The sequence below is a fragment of the Spermophilus citellus genome (genome assembly GCF_964194105.1).
Source record: "Spermophilus citellus genome assembly, chromosome: 3".
NCBI lineage: Eukaryota > Metazoa > Chordata > Mammalia > Rodentia > Sciuridae > Spermophilus > Spermophilus citellus.
The window spans coordinates 73,415,341-73,437,369 of NC_138184.1; the positions used below are offsets into that span (position 1 = coordinate 73,415,341).

A 22,029-nucleotide genomic window follows, 5' to 3' on the forward strand; every position below is an offset into this window, starting at 1 on the left:
AACACTTGCCTAGCATGTGTAAGGCCCTGGGTTTGATCCTCAGCACCACATAAGGATAAATAAATAAAGATATTGTGTCCATCTACAACAAAAAGTATTTAAAAAGAAAAAAAGAAGAATGTGAGGACAAGCAGAGGGGTTCCCAGCATACAGTAGATGCTCAGTAAATGGTTGCCTTTTTCATTTCACAGAACCTGTATGTATTCACAGAAAAGGTTGGAGAGGTGACTTGGTTTTCACTTTGTGCTCTGTATACTTCTTTGCTGGAATTTCTATTCTATTAGTATGTATTACTTTTTTCTTTTTTCTGATGGTGCTGGAAATAAACTCATAGCCTTACTCATACAAGGCAAGTGCTTTACCACTGAGCCACACACAATATCCCTGCCTCTTTTATTTATTTTAATTGTGGGGTGCTGGAGATTTAACCCAGGGGCAGTTTACCACCTTTTTTATATTTTATTTTGAGGTAGGGCTTCTCTAAGTTGCTTAGACCCTCACAAAATTGCTGAGGCTAGCTTTGAATTTTCGATTCTCCTGTCTCAGCCTCCCAAGCCACTGGGATTACAGGCATGTGCCACCTTGCCCAGCTATTCTTTTTAAGTATTAATGAGTGATATTTCCTGCATATTTAGCTTTCTGGTCATGTAACCCACTTTTGAAAACACTGGATTTCAACCCTTCTTAACACCTTGACGTTTTTAAATCTGTTTCCCATTTAGAGGTAACAGATGTATGCGGTTTCAGCCTCTACCATAAAGTGGTACCATCTGTCACACATACTTCGTTGTTTTTGTCCTGCTTCAAGGTTTGCCTCATGGTCAGATATTTTTTCCAATTTCTTTTTTTTTTAACTGGGGTTTGAGACAGTGGCCCTTAACCAACCAACTCCCTTCCTCCCTTCCTCCCTTCCTCCCTTCCTCCCTTCCTCCCTTCCTTCCTTCCTTCGTCTTAGCTGAGATGATAACTAAGGGGCCTGGAGGAGTCAGAGGACAGGGAGAACCCACAGGGCAAGCCTCTGTTCCCATTAGGAGTGAAGCATTCCGGAAGCGTAATCTTTTCTATTACCACCAAAGGCAAGTTCTCTTTATAAGACATTGGAAACTCTTAGTCACATAGACCTTGAAGTCCACTGTCTGAAAATCCCCTTGTGCCTCCACCATCTCTTAGGACCTCATCTTAGGTGGGCTTCTCACTGCAAAAACACTCACTTATTCTTGCAGTCACCCTTATTGGCCACTGGCTGAACTAGAAGTACCTTGTCAAAATGTCCTTTTGTGGCCAGTGTCCTGTGCAGCCCTGGGCTTCCTGTGATGACTCCTCCATTTTCTCTGTCCTCCTCAACAGCCCCCCTCAATATTCCCTACCACCTAGTACCTTCCTAAAGTTCTCCCTGCACTGCCAGGTCTTTGACAACTCTCCCCATAGACACAGTACCCTGATAGCTTTCAAGGAGAGGCCAGTCCTCCCACACAGGTTGCTAGAACCCTAGACAAAACCTATATACTCCCTGTGATTGTAAAAGGAATATATTTATGACAGAAGTCTACAAAATACAGGCAGTGTGGCTGGACATGGTGGCCCACACCTGTAATCCCAGCACTGAGGCACATGGATTACAAGTTCAAGGCCTGTCTCAGCACCTTAATGAGACCTCAGAAACTTAGCAAGACCGGTTTCAAAATAAAAAGCCTGGGGATAATACTTGGTGGTAAAGCACCCCTGAGTTCAATCCCTAGTACCTAGATAAATAATTAAATGGGGATGTAGCTCAGCCAGAGCATCCCTGGGTTCAAGCCTCAGTATCATACCAAAAGAAAAGAAAGAAAAAGGAACACAGATAATGTTAAAGGAAAATAGAAATTCTTGGTAACTCAGTCACCATCTGTATTAATATGTGGCTGGATTTTGCCCCTTTGTTCTATGCATATATATTTACATGTATGTTTTTAATTATATATCAATTATATATTTTGCAACTTTTCATTTGACATTGTGTTTTCTACCTGTGTCACCAAATGGATATTTAAAATACGGTTTTTTTGGAAGTATCAAGGATTGAACTCAGGGTTTGGACCTCCTAGGCCAGTACTGAGCCTCTGAGTTACATCCAGACCTTTTATATTTCAGTTTGAGACAGAGTCTCCCTAAATTTCCTAGGCTGACATGGAACTTGTGATACTTTTACCTCAGCCTCATGATTAATTGGGATTATAGGCATGTGCCAATAGACCCAGTGAAAATGTGATTTTTTTTTTTTAATTATGCTTGGAGTATCAAACCCAAGGCCTCACACATGCCCAGTAAGCACTCTACTACTGAGTCATATCCCTCGCCTGAAATATAATTCTAAATATTCTGTTACTTATTTCAAGTACACATTAATGTTTTTATATTTATTATGCTGTTTTTTTAAATTTTTTTAGTTGTAGTTGGTATAATATCTTTATTTATTTTTATGTGGTGCTGAGGATTGAACCCAGTACCTCATACATGCAAGGCAAGTGCTCTACCACTGAGCTACAGTCCCAGCCTATTAAGCTGTTATAACATTGCAACATTTTTGTGCCTATATCAGGTTGTTGTTTTGATAACTTCATAGAGATGGTATTATATAGGTGAAATGTGTTTGGAGATATTTAAAATTTGATGCATATTACCAAATACTTTCCAGAGAGTGTGCCACTTTATAGTTTTACCAGCTGTGTGTAAATAAGTCCCAGTGATAGGTATCATCCATCATTTCTCTCTATTCTCTGTGTCCCTGGCCCAGACTTGACACTTGTTTGGGTAGCAAAACGTCCCTCAAAGCAGATTGATCATCATTATATAGAGATATCAGTGTCCTCTGGGGGTTCTGTGAAGACTGATCTGTTCAACTGAGCATTTTACATAAATTTAACCTTTTATGTGACTGATGAGGCGCTCCATGCCTCACATCAGGTAAGATGCTATCTCAAATAAGGATGCAGGGAATTCACTTCCTTATAAGTGCACCAGAGCAACTTTTCTTTTACCTGTTTTATATATTAGAATTCTGCCCAAGATTACTGTTTGAAAAGTTGTGCTTTTCAAAGCTACTTGTGTTCTACCCACAAAATTCTTGCAGTTTCTCTACCACTCTTGAGGCCCTTGACCACTTTTCTAGGAACTGTGCCCCACTATGATAGTTTACCTGTGTGCCTCCCAGACACATCCCCTGTGAATACAGAAATGGGGCTTTTGCCTGCCATGCCAAGTGCCTGCTGCACATTAGGTACTCAATAAACAAGTGAATGAATGAATGAACTACTGATTGATAAAATTATTGAGAAGCAGCATCAGCCACTGATTAGTGTGCCTTTTCTTACCCAGTCTGACTAGCTGAGTCTCAAAAATGCTGTTGGAGAATAAATCTATGCTTGATTTTATACTTGCATGTGTTAGGGTATTATAAGCAAATAAACTTTCTCCTTCTCTTCTTGGCATATCAGCTTACCCGACGATTGCCACCCATCAAGGAAGCCAAACCTCGGTTACAGAAGCTTTTCCGGGACTTCTGGCTCTACTCTGTACTGATGGGATTTGCTGTGGAGGGATCAGGTAGGGGGTGATCTCTCTCTCCCAGGGAAGACAGATTGTGGAGTAGAAAAAATCATGAGGTCAGGCTCAACCTAATTATTAATGTGAGCATGTTCAAAATAAGTTCAAATGCAGCTATTTCTTCCTACAAGTATTTGTAAACATTATACTTCTCAGATGGAGTTTAGAGTACTTGAGAATGCCACATACCTTAGGGAAAATCTTCCCAAGTTACATAGCGGCCTAATTTTGGCATTAATTACCTCAAAGGGTCCAGGACTCTAGAAATTGTCTGAGTCAGTACCACTATAGTGCTTCTTGACCCAAGAACTTTCCTTTCTTCTTCCCTTCCTTCCTTCCTTCTGTCCTTCCAGTACAGAGGATCAAATTCAAGGCTCCCCCGCACAGGCTAGTTAAGTGCTGTAACCCCCATCTACATCCCCAGTCCTACATCTCACTTGTATTCACTTTCTCACAGGACTCTGGCCAGAAGAGTGGTATGAGGGGGTCTGTGAAATAGCCACCAAGTCACCACTGCTCACCTTTCCCAGCAAAGAGCCACTGCGGTCAGTCCTCCAGTACAACTCAGCCATGAAAAATGACACGGTCACCCCAGTAAGGATTCTCCCTCATTTTTGCTAAAACCTCTGGAACAATTAGGGCACATCCTTTCAAAGTTCTTATGAACACGTTGCTGGCCACTAGGGCCTCTTTCTCCTGGGGAGATATGCTTGTGAGTCTGTGAGAGTTTCTTTCCCTCCAGGCTGAACTAAATGAACTCAGAAGCACCATCATCAATCTGTTGGACCCTCCTCCTGAAGTTTCTGCCCTCATCAACAAGCTGGACTTTGCCATGTCTACCTATCTCTTGTCTGTGTACCGGCTGGAATACATGAGGTACACAGGTCTTCACTTCTACACATCCACATTTGAATGAATTTTTAAATTTTGACCTTCTAGACACAGAACTTTTTTCAGCTCCTCCCAAGACATGCAAGCTTTCTAAACACAACCATCTGCTTTTCTCATGTGCCCCTCTTCATGAACACCAAAATATCATATGTTTAGAGACATCTCAGTATTTAAATTTCATTTTTGTCCCCTCTTCCATAGGAATTAGGCTGCTGAGCAGTCCTAATGCTGCGAACTCAATCCTTTGATGTTGGGGGCCCCTCTGAGGAGCCAGTCCTCACTAAGCTGGTTTCCAGGAACATGGCTAAGTACAAATAGCAATGTGAATTAGGAGTGGTCCAATTCCAAAATAGTCCTACAGGTGGCCTGACCCTTAGTGTGTAGCCATAGCAGTCCTAACCACTATAATGACTGCTGTGATCTGATGGAGTGTTTTTGTTTTACCAGGTTCTATACTAAGTTACATGTATTGGCACACTCTCCAGAAAGCCTGTGAGGTTGGCAATATGTTATACCCATTTTGTAAATGAGGAAAATGAGACAGTAAGAAGTTAAGTAATCTCTAATGTAGATTGAAAATCCACTGAGCCTCATCCTCAGCTCTCTAAATGGTCTTTTAAGCACTGTGCCCTGCTACCTCTTGTCAGTGAATGTCAGAAGAAGCAGCCAAAAAATAACTGGAGTAAAAAAAAAACTGATCACACCACCATTCCCACTAGCATGTTATATAGCTCCTTCTAGTTCTTTTTCCAAATAATACATTTTCAAAAGTCAAAACAAAGGAAGCCAACCAAAACAGTGAAAGTATGGTTTCAGTGCTAGTATGCATGATTAGAAGAGATGTGTTAAGACTCCTTCAGCCTTCTGTGTTGGAAGGCAAGACTATCTCCCACCCTCCACAAGTGTGTCCCTAAAGTGTTCAGGATCCTGGGCTACCTGCAGGTCCCTAGGAGTCCTATGATAGTATGGAGAAGCAACCCAAAACCTTTTTTTCAAGAATTTGCCTTAGATTCCCAGCCACTGGTTACTGGGAAAACTTTTAAATCACAAAAGAGACAATGTGAGAAGTCAAGTTAAAGCCATGTGTGTGTGAGCAACTGAGAATGCACGCACTTAAAGCCCCCTGGCCCACCCTGAAGAAACTTACCTTTTGAAAGACTGTTGGGGAGGCTGATGGTTGCACATCACAGACCCTACTAAGTGAATCCTCCAGAGCTCTGAAAGGCTCATCAAAGCAGCCATGGTTCAAGCTCACATACTTCTTTTATTTTTTTCCTTTTCCCCAAAGATTAAAGATATTTTTTACTATAAATGTCAAAATGTGGGCCGGGGAGGTAGCTCAGTGGTAGAGTGCTTTATACCTAGCATGTTCAAGGTCCTGGGTTCAAACTCCAGCACTGCAAAATTAAAAGCAAAAACGTCAGGGCCAGGATGTATTTCAGTGGCAAAATACTTGCCTAGCATGCACAAGATCCTAGTTTGATCCCCAGAACTGGAAGAAAATATATAAATAAAATTTCCACAGCACATGAAATTTAAAAAGGGGTGTAACCCTTGGGAATAGTACAAAAGATGCAAAAAGTGAAGAAATACAGGTCTTACTTACCTAGCTCTGAGCCCCTCATTCCTGCTGTTAATTGTCCTATTTTTTCCATCTAGAAATTTTCTCACCATAGGCAAACGTGTATATCCTACACATGTACACACATAGACACACCTTCAGGAAACCTGTCAGAGAAATTGTGCTCTACCTATTTCCCCGTATCTTCCTTTTTTCACTTAATAGTATATCTTGGATCTTTTTTCTGTAACAGCACATGACAGCTGCCTCTTATCTTGGTGGCTATGTTATGTGAAATTGAATGGGTAAACTTTGGCTTATCTGACTGGTCTCCTATTGATGGGCATTTAGACTGTTTCTGTTTGGGGTAATGCAGTCAGCACTGTTGTTGAGAATCCTTGTGCACCCAACTCTTAAGATATGTAGCTAGTAATGGGGCTGCTGGGTTGAAAAATTTGAGAGCATTACATATCACCCTCCAGAAAATCCAAGTCATTGTTTGCCCCTATAAATGTTAGAGAGTTTCTGTTTCTCGCAGCCGTACCAGTCTGAGGAGTGTTAACATCTCTGATAGGGAGAGCCTAGATTTTTTTCAAAATTTATTTAAAGCTGTTCTCCTTGTTAGGGTACTGCGTTCAACAGATCCTGATCGCTTCCAGGTAATGTTCTGCTACTTTGAGGATAAAGCTATTCAGAAAGACAAATCTGGTAAGCTTATTATTATGATACTCCCATGATGACTTGAACTTTAATAGGATAAAAGGGCTACTACTGCCTGTTTTCTGTCAACACAGAGGAACATTTTATCAAGTTACAAACTACATTGGAAAGATCAGCATAGAGCATGTAACCTTAAAAAACATATCTTTCCAGCTCTGCCACTGTTGCAAGGAGACCAAAAAACAGAAGGAGCCTACCATATATGTTCAAGTGTGCTCCAGCACCCAGATTTTTATCCTTAATATTATCTTCTGTATAAAGAACCAAGGCTCCTTGAACAGTCATCAGTGGACCTGGAGCATCTTACTGTTGCCAGAGAGCAGTCATACTTTTTAATTGTCAGGAGGAGGCTAAGAGGACCAAGGAACCAATTTAAAGGGACTCCTAATGGACAAATTATAATAATTCAAACATAAGTACAGTATTTTTTTTTTTGCTTAATTGAAACAAGTTTAGATTATGAAAGGTATGAGTTCAACGTACAAGAATGCGTAATTACAAAAGAAGGGTGAATACACTGGGAGATATATATTTTTATATATATATAATTGTTATGCTATGTTTTTTAGAGAATAATAAAGATGGGGAAAGACTGTACATGTTCAGTAAAGATGTAATATTTCCCTCATCTTTTTTTTTTTTTTTTTTTTTTTTTTTTGGTACTTGGGATTAAATGCGGGAGCACTTTACCCCTGAGCTGCATCCCCAGCTCTTTTTATTTTTTGAGACATGAATCTTACTAAGACTGGACTCAAATTTACTATCCTCCTGCCTCAGCCTTCTGAATTACTGGGATTACAGGCATGTAGATTCATGCCCAGCTTTCCAAATTATTTTTTGTCTTTTTTTTTTTTTTTTTGGTGTGTGTGTGTGTGTGTGGTGCTGGGGAACCAGGGCCTTGTGCATGCAAGGCAAGCACTCTACCAATGGAGCTATATCTCCAGCCCCCAAATTCATTTTGATCTACACTTAGTTGATTTCCTCAGATATGGAATCCACAGAAACAGGGCCAGTTATACATAATGCTTATTTCTTCCAGTAAGGCTTTGTGAGGTGGAAGCATGGAGTTGATTCTGCTTCTTTTCACATAAACAAGAAAGAAGAAACACCAGGAAAGAGCCTCACAGTCCAGGAAAAGGTTCAGCACCAGCAATAGGAAGACTACTCCGTCCTGATCTCAAGAGAGTAACTAGGTTGACAGAGTGGACAGTAGATGATGAACAGAAAAGTCGCACAGAATAGCCAGTCAAAGATGCTCTGTGAGTCAGGGCTCCAGAGAGAGTTGGCTGCAGACATAGCCATTGTCTTGAGGGTCTTCACATCTTCATATCCCTACTAATTAGGAAGAACCCCCATTTGGGGCAGCCTTCAGGCCAGATAGGAAGACCATACTTGATAAGCTATGCCCAGGCCAGAATCTGCATCATTTCTTGGAACATTTCAGTGTAAAAAAAATCAGTATGAAAAAAGCCTCATGATTCAACATGTCCTCAAACCCTGAGTGTACAGAAGGCCTCAGCTATTAAAAGTTCCAGCCAAGAGAACTGAACTCGTAGGAAGTCAGAAAAATAGTAAAGTCTATGAAAATATTAGTTACCAAAATCCCTAGTAAGGCAAACCCAACATAGAACTAGGAATAAAAAGAAGAGAGAAAACTGGAAGGGGGCACAAAGGAACTCTCTGGAACAATAGAAATATTCTATGTCTTGTTTGAGTTGCATAAATGTATACAGTGGTTTAAAATGTCATCAAATTGAGCACATAAGATCTATAAAATTTATTATATGCCAGTTATACCTCCCATTTTAAAATTGTATTAAATAGAGTTTTGCAGAAGTTTATTTAAGATGGGAGGGGAAATAAGAGACATTAAAATTGAGTCAGCAAAGAAAAAAGTTTGTATAGAATAAGCACTTTTTGAACAGTTTTAGTACAAGAGCACTGATGAGACTAATATAAAAGATGTTTTAAAACGTTAGGGTTCTTTCTGCTTCCTGGTGCCTAAGCTAAGCAGTTTTCCTGATCTTAAGAGAGTGACTAGGTAGACAGTGTACCACATGCTTCTGCCATCGAGTTTGGCCTTGTGCCATGACATTTTTGGCCTTACCTCAGGCCCAAAGTGACATGATCAACCAACCATGGACTGAAATTTCTAAAACCAGGAGCCAAAATAAACATTCCTTCCTTTAAAATAAATAAATACATACATACATACATACATACATACATACATACTTGGCGACTTTGCAAGGCCCTAAGCAATTTATTGAGACTCTGTCTCTAAAAAAAAGTTGGGAGAGGGGCTGGGGATGGATCTCAGTGGTAAAGCATCCCTGTATTCAATCCCTAGTACCAAAAAATAAAAAAATAAAAAATAAATAAATATAAAAATTTAAGAGATGCCAAAATATTAGACTTATGTTTTAAGTAAATATTTAGAATCATTTAATTAAATTTGGTAGAATACATAAATCTTGATTAATTGTGTGGCTAAATTTTTTGAGGAATATTGATTGATAAATTCCTAAGATTAACAAATTTAATATTAATAAAATACAAGTAGTAGTAAGCAGTCCTTTCCATGCCAAAAGCCATTGGGACATTGGTGGATCCATCAATTTGTTCTTGCCAATGGAAAAATCATTCCCAGATACTTCTAGTACTATTTTTGTCCTCTTTTGGAAAATAAATGCTTGAATAAATGTTTTCAAAAATCACCCCAGGGTCATGTAAGACTTTCATGCATTGAGTCTTTTGCAGAGCACTTCACACTGCTACTCAGCAGAGTCAGGAAATCAGGTGTGTGAATTTGTTTTTGCAGCTGAGAGCCAGTAGAGTTAGCCAGGAAAGATGATGGAAGGATTCTAGAAGCTCCCTCTGCTGGCAGTAGAGGAAGGATTAGAGGTCTCAGGTGGAAAATGGAAGCAGGCAGTTTCTACCAAGGAAGCTTTTTCCAGGAGAGCCATAGAGCACAGGAGGTGGGTGGGCATGCTCAGAGGGTCTTACATACATGTCTCAGGAACACTTGGGCCTGGGACACCATCAGCCACTGGCTGATTCATTCCTCTCATTCATCTACCCAGTATCCATTTGTGTAGCAGCTATTTTGTTCTAAATTCTGTGTTAGACAGTTGGCTTATCTTGATTCTAGGAGAGGGAATAAGCAACCAAAAAATTGGAAGTGCCAACTCTTTTAAAAGACCTCAGAACCTGGCATATTTTGCCAGCCTCCTGGAGAATATTTACAGACAGAATCAGATCCCTTTCTGAAGCTGGATGTCTCGCTTGCCCTTCTCTCCAGGCTCTTTTCTTCTATTGCTATGTCATTCTGAGGAAATTAAATGACACTGAAAATGATTTGCTCTTCACAGATGCTCTCCATTTTTGCAGTACACTGTTCCACATGATTTCCACATGAACCAAATTGATTGTTTTGGTTCTTAATAATTAGTTAAGCCAATAAGGGTGCAGCTGTTGAATTTACTCCCATCTTCCTTTTCTTTCCTAAGAGATAGAAAGGAATTGTCTTTGGAGATATGTATTATTCATGAATTTTCAGAACTAATCAGGAGAGAGGGTATTTGAAACATCTAGCTGCCCCCCTAAAGGGGAGGGCTTCCACCTCTTTTCTGCAGGTATAAACCAAACCTCTGTGTACACAAGGCCAGGACTCTGCTTGCATACCTCCTGGATGCCTAGTTAATCAGTACACTAGTAATCTGGCGTTAACTGTAGGGGCAAGAAGGAGGGTGACTTTAAAGTAAAAGTCTTATTAATATTACCTCATGATTTTGATTGACATCTGATCACTACTAAAAAGTAGAAGAAATGAGGGAAAGGAAAATCCCCATGATATCCACAGTAATTACAGGCTGAATCCACTGAGGGATAGTAAAATTAGTGGGCAAATGTTTAAAGAAAAATTAGGTACTTGCATAATTTCAAAGTATCCCCCAGATGTATACCAATTGCTATGGTGATTTTTCTCTCTCATCCACAAATTTTCAGAAGGTGGCACTTAATTCCTCAATCCTAATATGAGTTTGGTGACTTTTTGGTGGTACAGATTGAGGACTGACCCAGAAGCACTCTGTACTGAGCCACATCCCCAGCCATTTTTACTTTTTTTTTAAGACAGGGTCTCACTAAATTGCTGATGCTGGCCTCAAACATATGATCCTCATAACTCAGCCTCCTGAGTTGCTGGGATTATAGGCATGTGCCACTATACCTGATCTCTGGTGGTGACTCTCTTCTAGAGTTTAGAAAGGGAAAAAAAAAGAGTCAACCCAGACTAAGTGATTGAGGTTAACTTCAACAGTGATAAGAGATATGGATATATATGGATATAATGTGACAAGAACAACATATCACCTCTGTGGTATTATCCCCCAAATCCTAGTCTAATCTTGAGCAAGCATCAGACAACTAAATTGAGGGACCTTCTGCAAGATTACCTGTACCTTCAAAAGTGTCAAGACAGCAGATTATGGAGGTGCATACCTGTAATCCCAGCGGCTCAGAAGGCTGGGGCAAGAGGATCCATAAGTTCAAAGCCAAGTGTCAAGTTATAAAGTTCAAGGAAGGACTAAAGAATCAACACATTCTAAAAGAGACTAGGAGATATGATGAGCGTATACCACATGTTTCCAGGCTTGGATTCTGGAATAGAAAAGGGACAAATGGGAGAATTCAGAAAGTACAGATAAAGTCTAAAGTTTAGGTAGTAGCATTCTATCAGTGTCAGTCTCTTAGTTTTGACAAAGGCATCCTAATTACATAATACATATTAATATCTGGGGAAGTTGGTGAACAATGAGTACATGGGAACTCTGCAATTATCTGTAAGTCTAAAATAATTTCAAACGAAAATGTTTGGAAATAGCCAGGATTGGTCCCTTTCTGTGGCTCCACATGATCCATGGAAACCTTCTCATTTCAGGGATGATGCAGTGTGTGATTGCTGTTGCAGACAAAGTGTTTGATGCCTTCTTGAACATGATGGCAGATAAAGTAAGTCTCAGCAAAGTGCAAGCATATGCCTGCTGGAAGCACACAGGTGTGCTATTGTACCTGTCTCTTTTGACTCTAGGCCAAGACAAAAGAAAATGAAGAGGAACTGGAGCGGCATGCTCAGTTTCTGCTGGTGAATTTCAACCACATTCACAAGAGGATACGGAGGGTGGCTGATAAGTACCTGTCTGGTCTGGTGGATAAGTAAGTTCTATTTCCTACTAATGCTTTGTGTATATGTGTGTAAATGTTTGAGATTTTAAATGCAGGGGGAAATCATCCTTACATTATCCATCCAGAAAACAGTGGCGCCAGAAGGAAACTTCTCATAGGTGATGCAGATTTCACCAGAATGTCAGGGAGTTTGCTATGGCCTGAATTTTAGTTTGGAAACCTCTGTTCATTCTGAACTATAGATGTTATTTACAGTACCTCTCTTGCTAATCAAGTGCTCACATCCCTGTGTCTCTGTATCCTACTCCCCCTACCATCTCCTATCCCAAGGTGGCTCAAGTAGAAGCAGTATCCTATGGGATTCTCAGAAACAAAAGTCCACACTGGCCCTTTCCTACTATTTGTGGCGAGAGCCAATACAGACCCTCTTGGGACACATCTGCATATAGACAAGTTGGGCTTGGTCAGTGTCTCTGAAGTTTGTAAGCAAGAGGCAGTACACCCACAGTGAGCCTGCCTACAGCTATGTCAAGGGGTTCTGGAGCCTTCCACAGATATGCCAAGTGCCTGCCTGGTCCAGGCAGCTATGCCATCTAAGGGTGGGACAGGAGCTTCCAGAGGTCATGAGAGCAAGTCTAGCATACATGTGGCATGTCAAAACCAGGCCTCTTGAGCATTGAGCCATAAATGACTTATAGCAACCCAAAGGTACTCTTCTTCCAGCCCTAGGGCCACCAGAGCCCATGACTTATCACTTTCAGGAGTAAGCAGTAGCTTCTGTCTACTCCAGGTATCATTCAGAATCTTTGTGGGGTTTTTTTGTTTTGTTTTGTTTTTTGTTTTTTTGTGTGTGTGTGCCATGATGTAAGAAATATTGGGAATCCCTGGTTAAAAACTAGGAGAATTAGCCAGACATGATGGCATGAGCCTGTAATCCCAGTGACTCAGGAGGCTGAAATAGGAGGACTATAAGTTTAAAGCCAGTCTCAGCATCTTAGCAAAGCCCTAAGCAATTTAGTGGCACTCTGTCTCAAAAAATAAAAAAGGTCTGGTAAAACACCTCTAGGTTCAATCCCGAGTACCAAAAAATTTTAAGAAAGAGAGGGAGAGGGAAAGAAAGAAAGTGAAATGGGTCGGGGGAGAGGAAGAATGAGAGGGAGATAGGAAGGGAGGGAGGGATTGCTTTGGGGTAGAGGGGGTGTGGCCTCGATAGGGTAACACCAATATGGTTGATAATTGTCAGGGTTGGAGCAGACCACCTAGGGCATGTCTGACATTGAAGAATGGGACTGGAAAGCATATCTGACCAGGCATTGCCTACCTTAATGTAGAGGACCTTCAGGAGCTGGTGTCCTGCCTCAGAGGTCTTCTGAGACCCCACCTCAGCAACCAGCAGAAGGTGTAGCTTGTGCTGGTGCAGGGGAAAGTGACAGATGTGCTCCACTCCCAGACAGTGCAGACTCCTGGGAGGCTCAGTTCCTGGACCCTGAGAGTCTATTCTTGATACAGGTTTCCCCATTTGCTCTGGAGCGGGACCGTGCTAAAGACCATGCTGGACATCCTACAGACCCTCTCGCTGTCACTGAGTGCTGTGAGTGTCCCTGGATGACCCTAGTGACCTGGGGCTGGCTGACACTCCTACCATCTATTCTGTGTTGTGTCCTGCCCCTCCAATTTGATGTGCCTCAACCTATTTAATGCTTCAAGGGGCAAATTTACAGTGGCAGAAAGTGAGGATTGCCCACATCCCACTCTGTTGTTTCCAAGTAAACTGCAGCAAGTCTGAAAGCCCTTCATAGATTGGACATGTTGTGGGAAGGGGTGGCAAACATGCTGTTGCCCCAAGTCAGAAGCTTGGCAGTGGCAACCTCAGGAAAGCAGATTCAAAAAGGGAATTTTGCTGTGCTTACAGGATATTCATAAGGACCAACCTTATTATGACATCCCTGACGCCCCCTATCGGATCACAGTTCCTGACACATATGAAGCCCGAGAGGTAGGTCTCGCTTGCACTTCTTGGTGCAGGTTTCCACACTTGCTCAAGCCAGACCGTGTTAAAGACCATTCCAGACATCCTGCAGACCCTCTTGGTGTCATTGAGTGCTATGAGTGCCCACCAGTGACTCTAGTGAGCTGGGGCTGGCTGACATACATGCCATCTATCCTGTGTTATAGCATGCCCTGCTGTCATGTCTCAGCGTAATTTATGCTTTGAGTGGCAAATTCATGACAGTGGGAGGGGTCCTCCCTGCAATGAGAACTACTTTCACAACCATCTCATTTATGCTTAACATACATTAGGTCCTCAAGTCCCCAGCAATTAAAGGCATGAGTAGTCCTGACCCCATCACATGGTGAAGACACTAAGCAATGCCGGGGTTCCATTGCAGGGAAGGCAGGTGACTCACCTGAGCCTTATCTGTCTTACAGTCCTGCCATCCAGCCACCCTGGCTCTCAGCTGTGCTCCTGCTTTAAATGCCAAAGAGGTTTCCATCTACAGTTTACAGTCTTTCAAATTTGCATTGAGCAAATGTGATTTTTAGACCAGTTCACTTTTCTGAGGCATACTGCCTTTTTGTTGTTGTGATGGAATGACATAGCTTTGGCATTGTTAAACAGTGGGCAAATAGGCAGGATTAATAGCTCCAAATGAGGAGGATGTACTAAGTGTCTCCTGTCCCTGACTCAGTCTAACTTGGATCCTCTACTGTGGCAGGACTGAAGCTCAGCTCAGCCCTGTGTTCCTCCAGTCCTAATTCAGGCCTCTTAGCCAGACCAGCTGTCAATGTAGAGTTTCTCTCATCACTCCCATGAGGATTTTTGCCACCTGGAGCCTGCCTTTCTCTTTAGTCACTGAGTCAGGACATGTTGCACAATTGCCCTATGATGTGCAATTTGTATAGGTTCTGTCACACAGCCTTACAGAATAACAGACCATTCTGTGGAGAATTCCGTCCCCTGGAGTCTTGATGTTAGAACATGATCACTGCTAGGGCTATAGCCAAGATTGGATGCTTAAAGAACAAAAATTTATTTTCTCACAACTTTGAGGCTGGAAGTCTAAGATCAGGGTATTAGCAGCGGTGGTTTCTTCTGAGGCCTCTCTTCTCGGCATGTAGATGGCTGCCTTCTCACTTGGTTCTCTCACAGTCGTCCTTCAGTGGGCACATAACCCTGATGTTTCTGTGAGTTCAGATTTCCTCTTCTTATAAGGACACCAGCCATATTGGATTAGGGTGCACCCATATTGTCTTTTATTTTAATTTCCTCTTTAAAAGTCCCAATCCAAAATACTGAGGCTTAAGACTTCAGCATGAGATTTTGAGGAAGGCACAATTCAACACATGACAGCCACTACAACAGCCCAAATAAGCTGATTTCAGATTGTTGAAAATCAGTCTCACCCATTTCCAGAGCATCGTGAAGGACTTCGCTGCACGCTGTGGAATGATCCTTCAGGAAGCCATGAAGTGGGCACCGACAGTCACCAAGTCCCACCTACAGGTACTTTCTTGAAATCATCAAAAAGCAATCTCGAGGGCTGGGATTGTGACTCAATGGTAGAGCACTTGCCTGATATGTATGAGGCACTGGCTTCAATTCTCAGCACCAACTATAAGAAAATGAATAAAATAAAGGTCTATCAACAACTAAAAGAAAATATTAAAAAAAAAAAAGCAATCTTGGGGCTGGGGTTGTAGCTCAGCTGTAGAGCGCTTCGCCTAGCATGTGCGAGGCCATGGGTTCGATCCTCAGCACCACATAACAATAAATAAAATAAAAATAAGGTATTGAGTCCAACTGCAACTAAAAATATGTAAATATTTTTTAAAAAAAAAAAAGCAATCTTGAAGCATAGTGCAGTATCACTTGCCTGTAATTCCAGCTATTTAAGAGGCTGAGGTGGGAGAATTGCAAGTTCTAGGCCAGCCTGGGCAATTTAGGGAGCCCTTGTCTCAAAATAAAATTTAAAAATGGGTGGTGTGGGGCTGGAGTTGTGGTGCAGTGGTAGAGCACTTGCCTAGCCATCTGTGAGACACTGAGTCTGATTCTCAGCACCACATATAAATAAATAAAATAAAGGTCCATCATCAACTAATAAAAATATTTTTTTAAAAAATGGGTGGTTGGGCTAGGGTTGTAGCTCAGTGGTAGAGCACTTGCCTAGTATGTTGAGGCACCATATATAAATAAATAAAGGTCCATTGACAACTAAAAAATTATTTTTTAAGCCAGGCATGGTGGCACTCACCTGTAATCCCAGTGGCTTGGGAGGCTGAGACAGGAGGATCGCAAGTTCAAAGCTAGCCTCAGCAACAGTGAGGCACTAAGCAACTCAGCAAGACCCTGTCTTTAAATAAAATATAAAAATAGAGCTGTGGATGTGGCTCAGTGGTCGAGTCCCCCCTGAGTTCTATCCCTGGTGTACGCGTGCGCGCGCGCACGCACACACACAATTTTTTTAATGAATGGGGAAGTAGCTCAGAAGTAAAGTGCTTTCCTAGCATGTATAAGGCCCTGGGTTCAGTTTCCAGTTCTATGTATTAAAAGACAAATCTCAATAAGCTCCTTTGAGCCATCCAAAGAGCTTTTACATACAGAGAACTCAAAATACAAATAGTACTAGTGTGAATAAACAGAGACCAAAAACATAAGTATAGAGATTGAAGATAGTAGACCCTCAGGGGCTGCTCTGTTAGGAGCATCTTTTGGGGTTGGCATGCTGGTCAGTGCAAGAGGAGGGCAGGTGGCCGTCCGATGAGCAGTCCCTGATCACTCACATCAGGTATGGCAGGACTTCAGGCTCCTTACTAGATGCTTGGGGGCAATGTGATGGGTGGAGGAGGTTTCCAAGAGACAGCGTGTCTGAGAGCTGAGTGCATTATGTGCATCTATGCAGAGCCTTCTTTTTTTTTTTTTTTTTTTAAAGAGAGAGTGAGAGAGGAGGGAGGGAGAGAGAGAGAGAGAGAGAGAGAGAGAATTTTTAATATTTATTTTTTAGTTCTCAGCGGACACAACATCTTTGTTGGTATGTGGTGCTGAGGATCGAACCCGGGCCGCAAGCATGCCAGGCGAGCGCGCTACCGCATGAGCCACATCCCCAGCCCTATGCAGAGCCTTAATGAAAGCTGATGAGCAGAGGCAGACTGGGGGATATGTATCCCAGTAAAGTTCTTTTCTAGAAATAAAAAGAAAAAAAAAAAGCTCCAGTCTGCACGAAGGTACATATGAGTTTTTTCAACAAAAGCACTGGCTTGTCATTGTGAGTGAATGAGAGGTGAGCCATTTTTCTAGCGACAGGCAGACCCAGAACAAAAATATCACAGTATATGAGAGGAAATAATTGCCATAAAAGGGGTTAAAGATTTAAAAAAAAAAAAAAGCCACTAAAAGAAATCTAGGTTAGCAAAAGGCAGGTGTGAAATTGAATTAAGTAGCATTTTTTTCAGAGTGAAGCCAGTTAAAAAAATGCTTTGAGGCATGGAATCTAAGAAGGCAGTGCAGCTGGCTCCAGGAATCCTAGAGGCTATTTGGAAATCTACTGGCAAGAACCAGTTCCTAAGGTTGTTGTTAAGTTCCTTCTTCCACAAAAAGGTTGAGCAACAAGGATTGAGATATAAGAGGAGCAAGATCAGATGGACACATTTGGAACAAACACACAGGCTAAGCTGGACAATTCCAGGCCTGATAAGCTAAGCTAGCCTGCCATTTGATGCTTTGTAACTTCTGAATTTGCACACTAGAATTCTCCAGATAATGGTAGTTTCTCAAACTTACTGTTTGGGAAATGTCTGATTCCTTTATTTCATGTAGAAGAAACATCCTCAGCTCCAAAGGAGTTGATTTTAAAAGGGGAGGAACCCTTTGATGCCTAAAAAGGTTTCGGTGGGCAAAAAGTCAATAGACCTTTTCATTTTCCCTTGCAGTTTCTCAGGCAGGCCTAGACTAATAAGGAAGTAGAAAATGACAAGTTTTGAAATGATATTTTTTACCAGACACCCCCCTGGCATCCTTCCTTTCACTTTTCTCCAGCAATCCACCCCAGCCTCACTACCTCTCTCCTGCCCCCAGCTTTAGCCTTCCCAAGACTGCCCTCCTCAATTCTGGTCCAGTTTTTGTTGTTGTTTTGTTTTTGGGTTTTTTTTGTTTGTTTGTTTGTTTGTTTTTGTTTTGTTTTGTTTTTGGTACGGGGAGTTAAATCCAGGGGCACTTTACTACTGAGCCATATCCCCAGCCCTTTTTAAATATTTATTTATTTATTTATTTATTTATTTATTTATTTATTTATTTATAGTTGTGGGTGACCCTCTTGTTATTTATTTATTTATTTATTTATTTATTTATTTATTTATATTTAGTTGTGGGTGACCCTTTTGTTATTTATTTATTTATTTATGCATGCATGGTGCTCAGAATCTAACCCAGTGCCTCACACAAGCTAGGCAAGTGTTCTACCACTGAGCCACATCCCCAGCCCTTTTTTATATTTTATTTAGAGACAGGGTCTTGCTGAGTTGCTTAGGTCCCTGCTAAGTTGCTGAAGCTGGCTTTAAACTTGTGATCCTCCTGCCTCAGCCTCCCAAGTCACTGGGATTAGAATCTGATCTGTTTTTTTTTTTTTTCTTTCTGATCTGGTTTTTATAGCAAACTTAATGTACTTTCTTTTTAAATTTGATCATTAAGTCATTCCCCATCATAATGAGGTCCATAGATGCTTTTTGTTTTTCCAGGAGCTCCCAGCACCATTGGTACAATTTTGTGTATACATACTCATGTGCATTCTTCTATGGGGATTTATGTGGTTTACCCTAAACTCCTGTGCCTTGCCCAGGGGTCCCCTGTGACCTTGCCAATTTCTGGCCAGGCTTGCCTCTTGCTTCCTTACCTCTTTTACTTGATGCTCCTATGGTGCTGAACCCATGTGGACCCTAGAGCAGAAGGCCTTTCTCATGACCTCTTTGTTCTGTCCCATGTCCTTTTGCCTCAGTGCCCCTTCAGCTTGTCATTCAGGTGGGCTCAGGTATTTATTCTGGGCTCCTCTATCCATCACACCTGCCCTTTGGCAGCCATGGTGCTATAGCAGAACAGAGGTCCCCACATGGACTCCATATCATATCGCCTGCACATTGACAGTAGGACTGAGGCTATGTGGCCAAGAGGCTGGCATAGCATTTGGCAAATAGCAGAGGCTCAGCAAGAAACATGTGACCTCTCATATTGTCTGTGTGACACCACACCTATGGTGTGACAGCCATTCTGAGAATTGGGCCTTCTCCTCATTTATAGACAAGCAGTAGCTAGTCAGAGAAGGGTTTGGCTTTACTGATGGTCCCACAGTAAGACTTACAATGATTTGTTTTCCCCTTTAAGTGAAATAACATGTTGTCTTCTTATTTCAGGAATATCTGAACAAACATCAGAACTGGGTGTCAGGACTATCCCAGCACACTGGGCTGGCTATGGCCACTGAAAGCATCCTTCACTTTGCCGGCTATAACAAGCAGAACACAACTCTTGGGGTATGTGTATGCCTCCTGTGAAGCAGTGACCCCCTTAAATCATGGAAGCAGCATTATAGTGGGAAAGGACTCAAGCTCATGGGTAGCTTTCATGAAAGGCCCCTTGTCATCCATAGCCTATACTACCTATGGTGAGTCTGTTGACTAAGAGTAATTGGGTGGTACCCAGATTCAATCCTAGGTTCAATCCCCAGTACCACCAAAATAATAATAATAATAATAATAATAAATCTTTGCCCTTAGAAAGTTAGATGTAAGCTAGGTTTTCCCCTCTCTGTTGCTAAATAGGAAAGGATACCTGGTGTTATGTGTCTAATTGTTGGTTGTGCTCCATATCCTGACTAAAGTGCCCCAGCTTAATGTCAAGTGCAAGAGACTGCTGCCTCTGCCCAACACATCACACAATACTGCAAGGGAGGGGCCATCTCAGAAGCAGGATTTCAGGCCTACAGAACTAGAGAACTGAGTCAGGAAACCTCTTCAGAGCCCTCCTACAACACTTCTCAGGGTCCACTTTTCTGTCCTCTAGCAGACTGAGGTGGAGTATGCTGGGCACCTGGGGACAGATGGGAGCAATTTTGGAAGGGAGAAAGCTAGCGTGTACTTTGACCATTTGCTGCAGGGGCTTTGTATATCTTATTATCCCCATAAGAGCCTTTTGAGAGGGGCATGATTATTCCCTTTTCAGGGGAGCACATCCAAGTTCAGATATATTAAGTGACTTCCCCTTAAGTCTCACAGCTGGTCATTGTCATGCCAGGTTTGAATATAGGCCTGCTTGATACCAAAGGCCAAAATGTCTCCAAAAAATGTAAAGCACTTTTATGATTAAATAAGAACCATTTAATTTTGTTTTTGCTTGTGTTTTAGTTTTTCCATAATTTATATTTTCTTCTCCTGATTCTCTTTCTGCCCACCCCCCAAAATTGCAACAATTGAGAAATTCCTCTTTCCCAGTAATATCTCTATTATAGGAATTTGGTAGGTTCCACTGAATTGTAGTAATTAACACTAAAGGGAAAATGTGAAAGACTGGCCTTTTAAATGCATGTTGTAGTCTCCAGTGCTACCTAGCCAAGTGGGACCTTTGCAGAGCTGGCAGCAGCAAAAAGCCCAGATTAGGAAGAGAAGCTGCTAAAACCACTGAGGCCTTTTAAATCCAGGAGGGAGGGAAGTGAGGTTGGGAATCTGAGACTGAAGCAGAGTATCTATATGTTGGAGTGATTTGCAAACATTTCTCTCATTTAGTGAGGGACACACCTTTCTGTCTTGTGTTGCTAGACATTTGGGCAGCTATTAGATGTTTAAAGGCTTTGCTAGATTTTTCCTCCACCTTCAATCATCCTTACAAATTACCTTCCAGAAAGAATTTCTCACATCAGAATTTTAAAAACTTTTTCACATGGGATCTAAGAGTTCTAGAGAGTGTTCTAGAATATTTTATTATATTTACTTGCCAGCACTAAAGATTTTCAACAGTCCCTGAATATGAACTTTTCCTTTGCCATGATAAACAGGAAGAAAAGACCATGTTTTGGCAGTGTGTAATAATTGTCATTATTTTTAGGCAACTCAGCTAACCGAGCGCCCAGCCTGTGTGAAGAAAGATTACTCCAACTTCATGGCATCCTTGAATTTGCGCAACCGCTACGCAGGCGAGGTACCTCTCTTGCCTTTGTGTTCAGGGCTTCAGAGCATCCTCCTGTTTTGATGCCAATTGGCTCTTTCCCAGTGGAATTTGAACAAGGGGTCTGGGAAATGTGTAATTTGTTCATTGTAGGTGGCATGTGGAGCATGGAGTCCTGACACTCACTGGCACATTCTGGAGTATTTATGTCAATTACTTAAAACTTCTGTGAGAGGGTGACTTTATGCATGCTCTGACTATGCTGAGGCATTAAATTTTTTGGCTTTATTCTTTAAGTGGTAGCAAATATTTGTTGAAGGCCAAGCATTCCTCTGGGCTTTTGTTTTGATGTACATATTATCATTCCCATTGTACAGATGAAGAAACCAAGGCTCCCAAGTTTAGGATTTTAACCAGTCCCTGAATTACACAGGAAGAACAGGATCAGTAATTATATCTGTCACGCACCACACTACCATTTATTCCAGTAGCTTCATCCCTCAGTTTCCTCCACAAAGTTCAGAACCTAGTTGACACCATTACTAAGATGCCTGGCAAGCCAGCCTCTAACCCAGGAGGTTGAGGCAGGAGGATTGATGATTCAAAGCTAGCCTCAGCAAATTACTGAGGCCCCAAGTAACTTAATGAGACACAAAATAAAGAATAAAAATGGCGGGAATATAGGTCAGTAGTTAAGCACCCTGGATTCAATTCCTGGTACAGGGAAAATAAAAAAATAAGGTGAAAAAAAAATTCTTGATGAACTCTGTAAGTTCATCAATGACCTGGTCTGAATGGGGATCTACTTCTCTCTGAATACTCTGCCACTTTCATGTTCCAGTGACCGTTCTCCACTGAACCTGGACAGGTGGGACCCAGTCACTGACCACACTGGAAATTGCTCTGAGAATCTGTTCCACATTGTTTTGAATATCCTGGT

General features: G+C 41.6%; 1 protein-coding gene across 6 annotated transcripts in view; it reads left to right on the forward strand.

Moving 5' to 3' along the window:
- The window catches only part of PI4KA (phosphatidylinositol 4-kinase alpha), a 136,771-nt gene that overhangs the window by 80,995 nt on the left and 33,747 nt on the right, over positions 1 to 22,029 (forward strand). For all 6 annotated transcript variants that reach the window (XR_014021141.1, XM_081286953.1, XM_081286951.1 and 3 more), the window contains 11 exons: positions 3,474 to 3,582; positions 4,040 to 4,176; positions 4,325 to 4,458; positions 6,660 to 6,742; positions 11,697 to 11,767; positions 11,847 to 11,971; positions 13,451 to 13,532; positions 13,854 to 13,937; positions 15,357 to 15,446; positions 19,343 to 19,462; positions 21,030 to 21,122. Coding sequence is in view for 5 of the 6 variants with exons in the window: in XM_081286953.1 (XP_081143079.1) it covers positions 3,474 to 3,582; positions 4,040 to 4,176; positions 4,325 to 4,458; positions 6,660 to 6,742; positions 11,697 to 11,767; positions 11,847 to 11,971; positions 13,451 to 13,532; positions 13,854 to 13,937; positions 15,357 to 15,446; positions 19,343 to 19,462; positions 21,030 to 21,122 (1,128 nt within the window). In the remaining variant the exon portion in view is untranslated. The remainder of the gene's footprint in view (positions 1 to 3,473; positions 3,583 to 4,039; positions 4,177 to 4,324; positions 4,459 to 6,659; positions 6,743 to 11,696; positions 11,768 to 11,846; positions 11,972 to 13,450; positions 13,533 to 13,853; positions 13,938 to 15,356; positions 15,447 to 19,342; positions 19,463 to 21,029; positions 21,123 to 22,029) is intronic.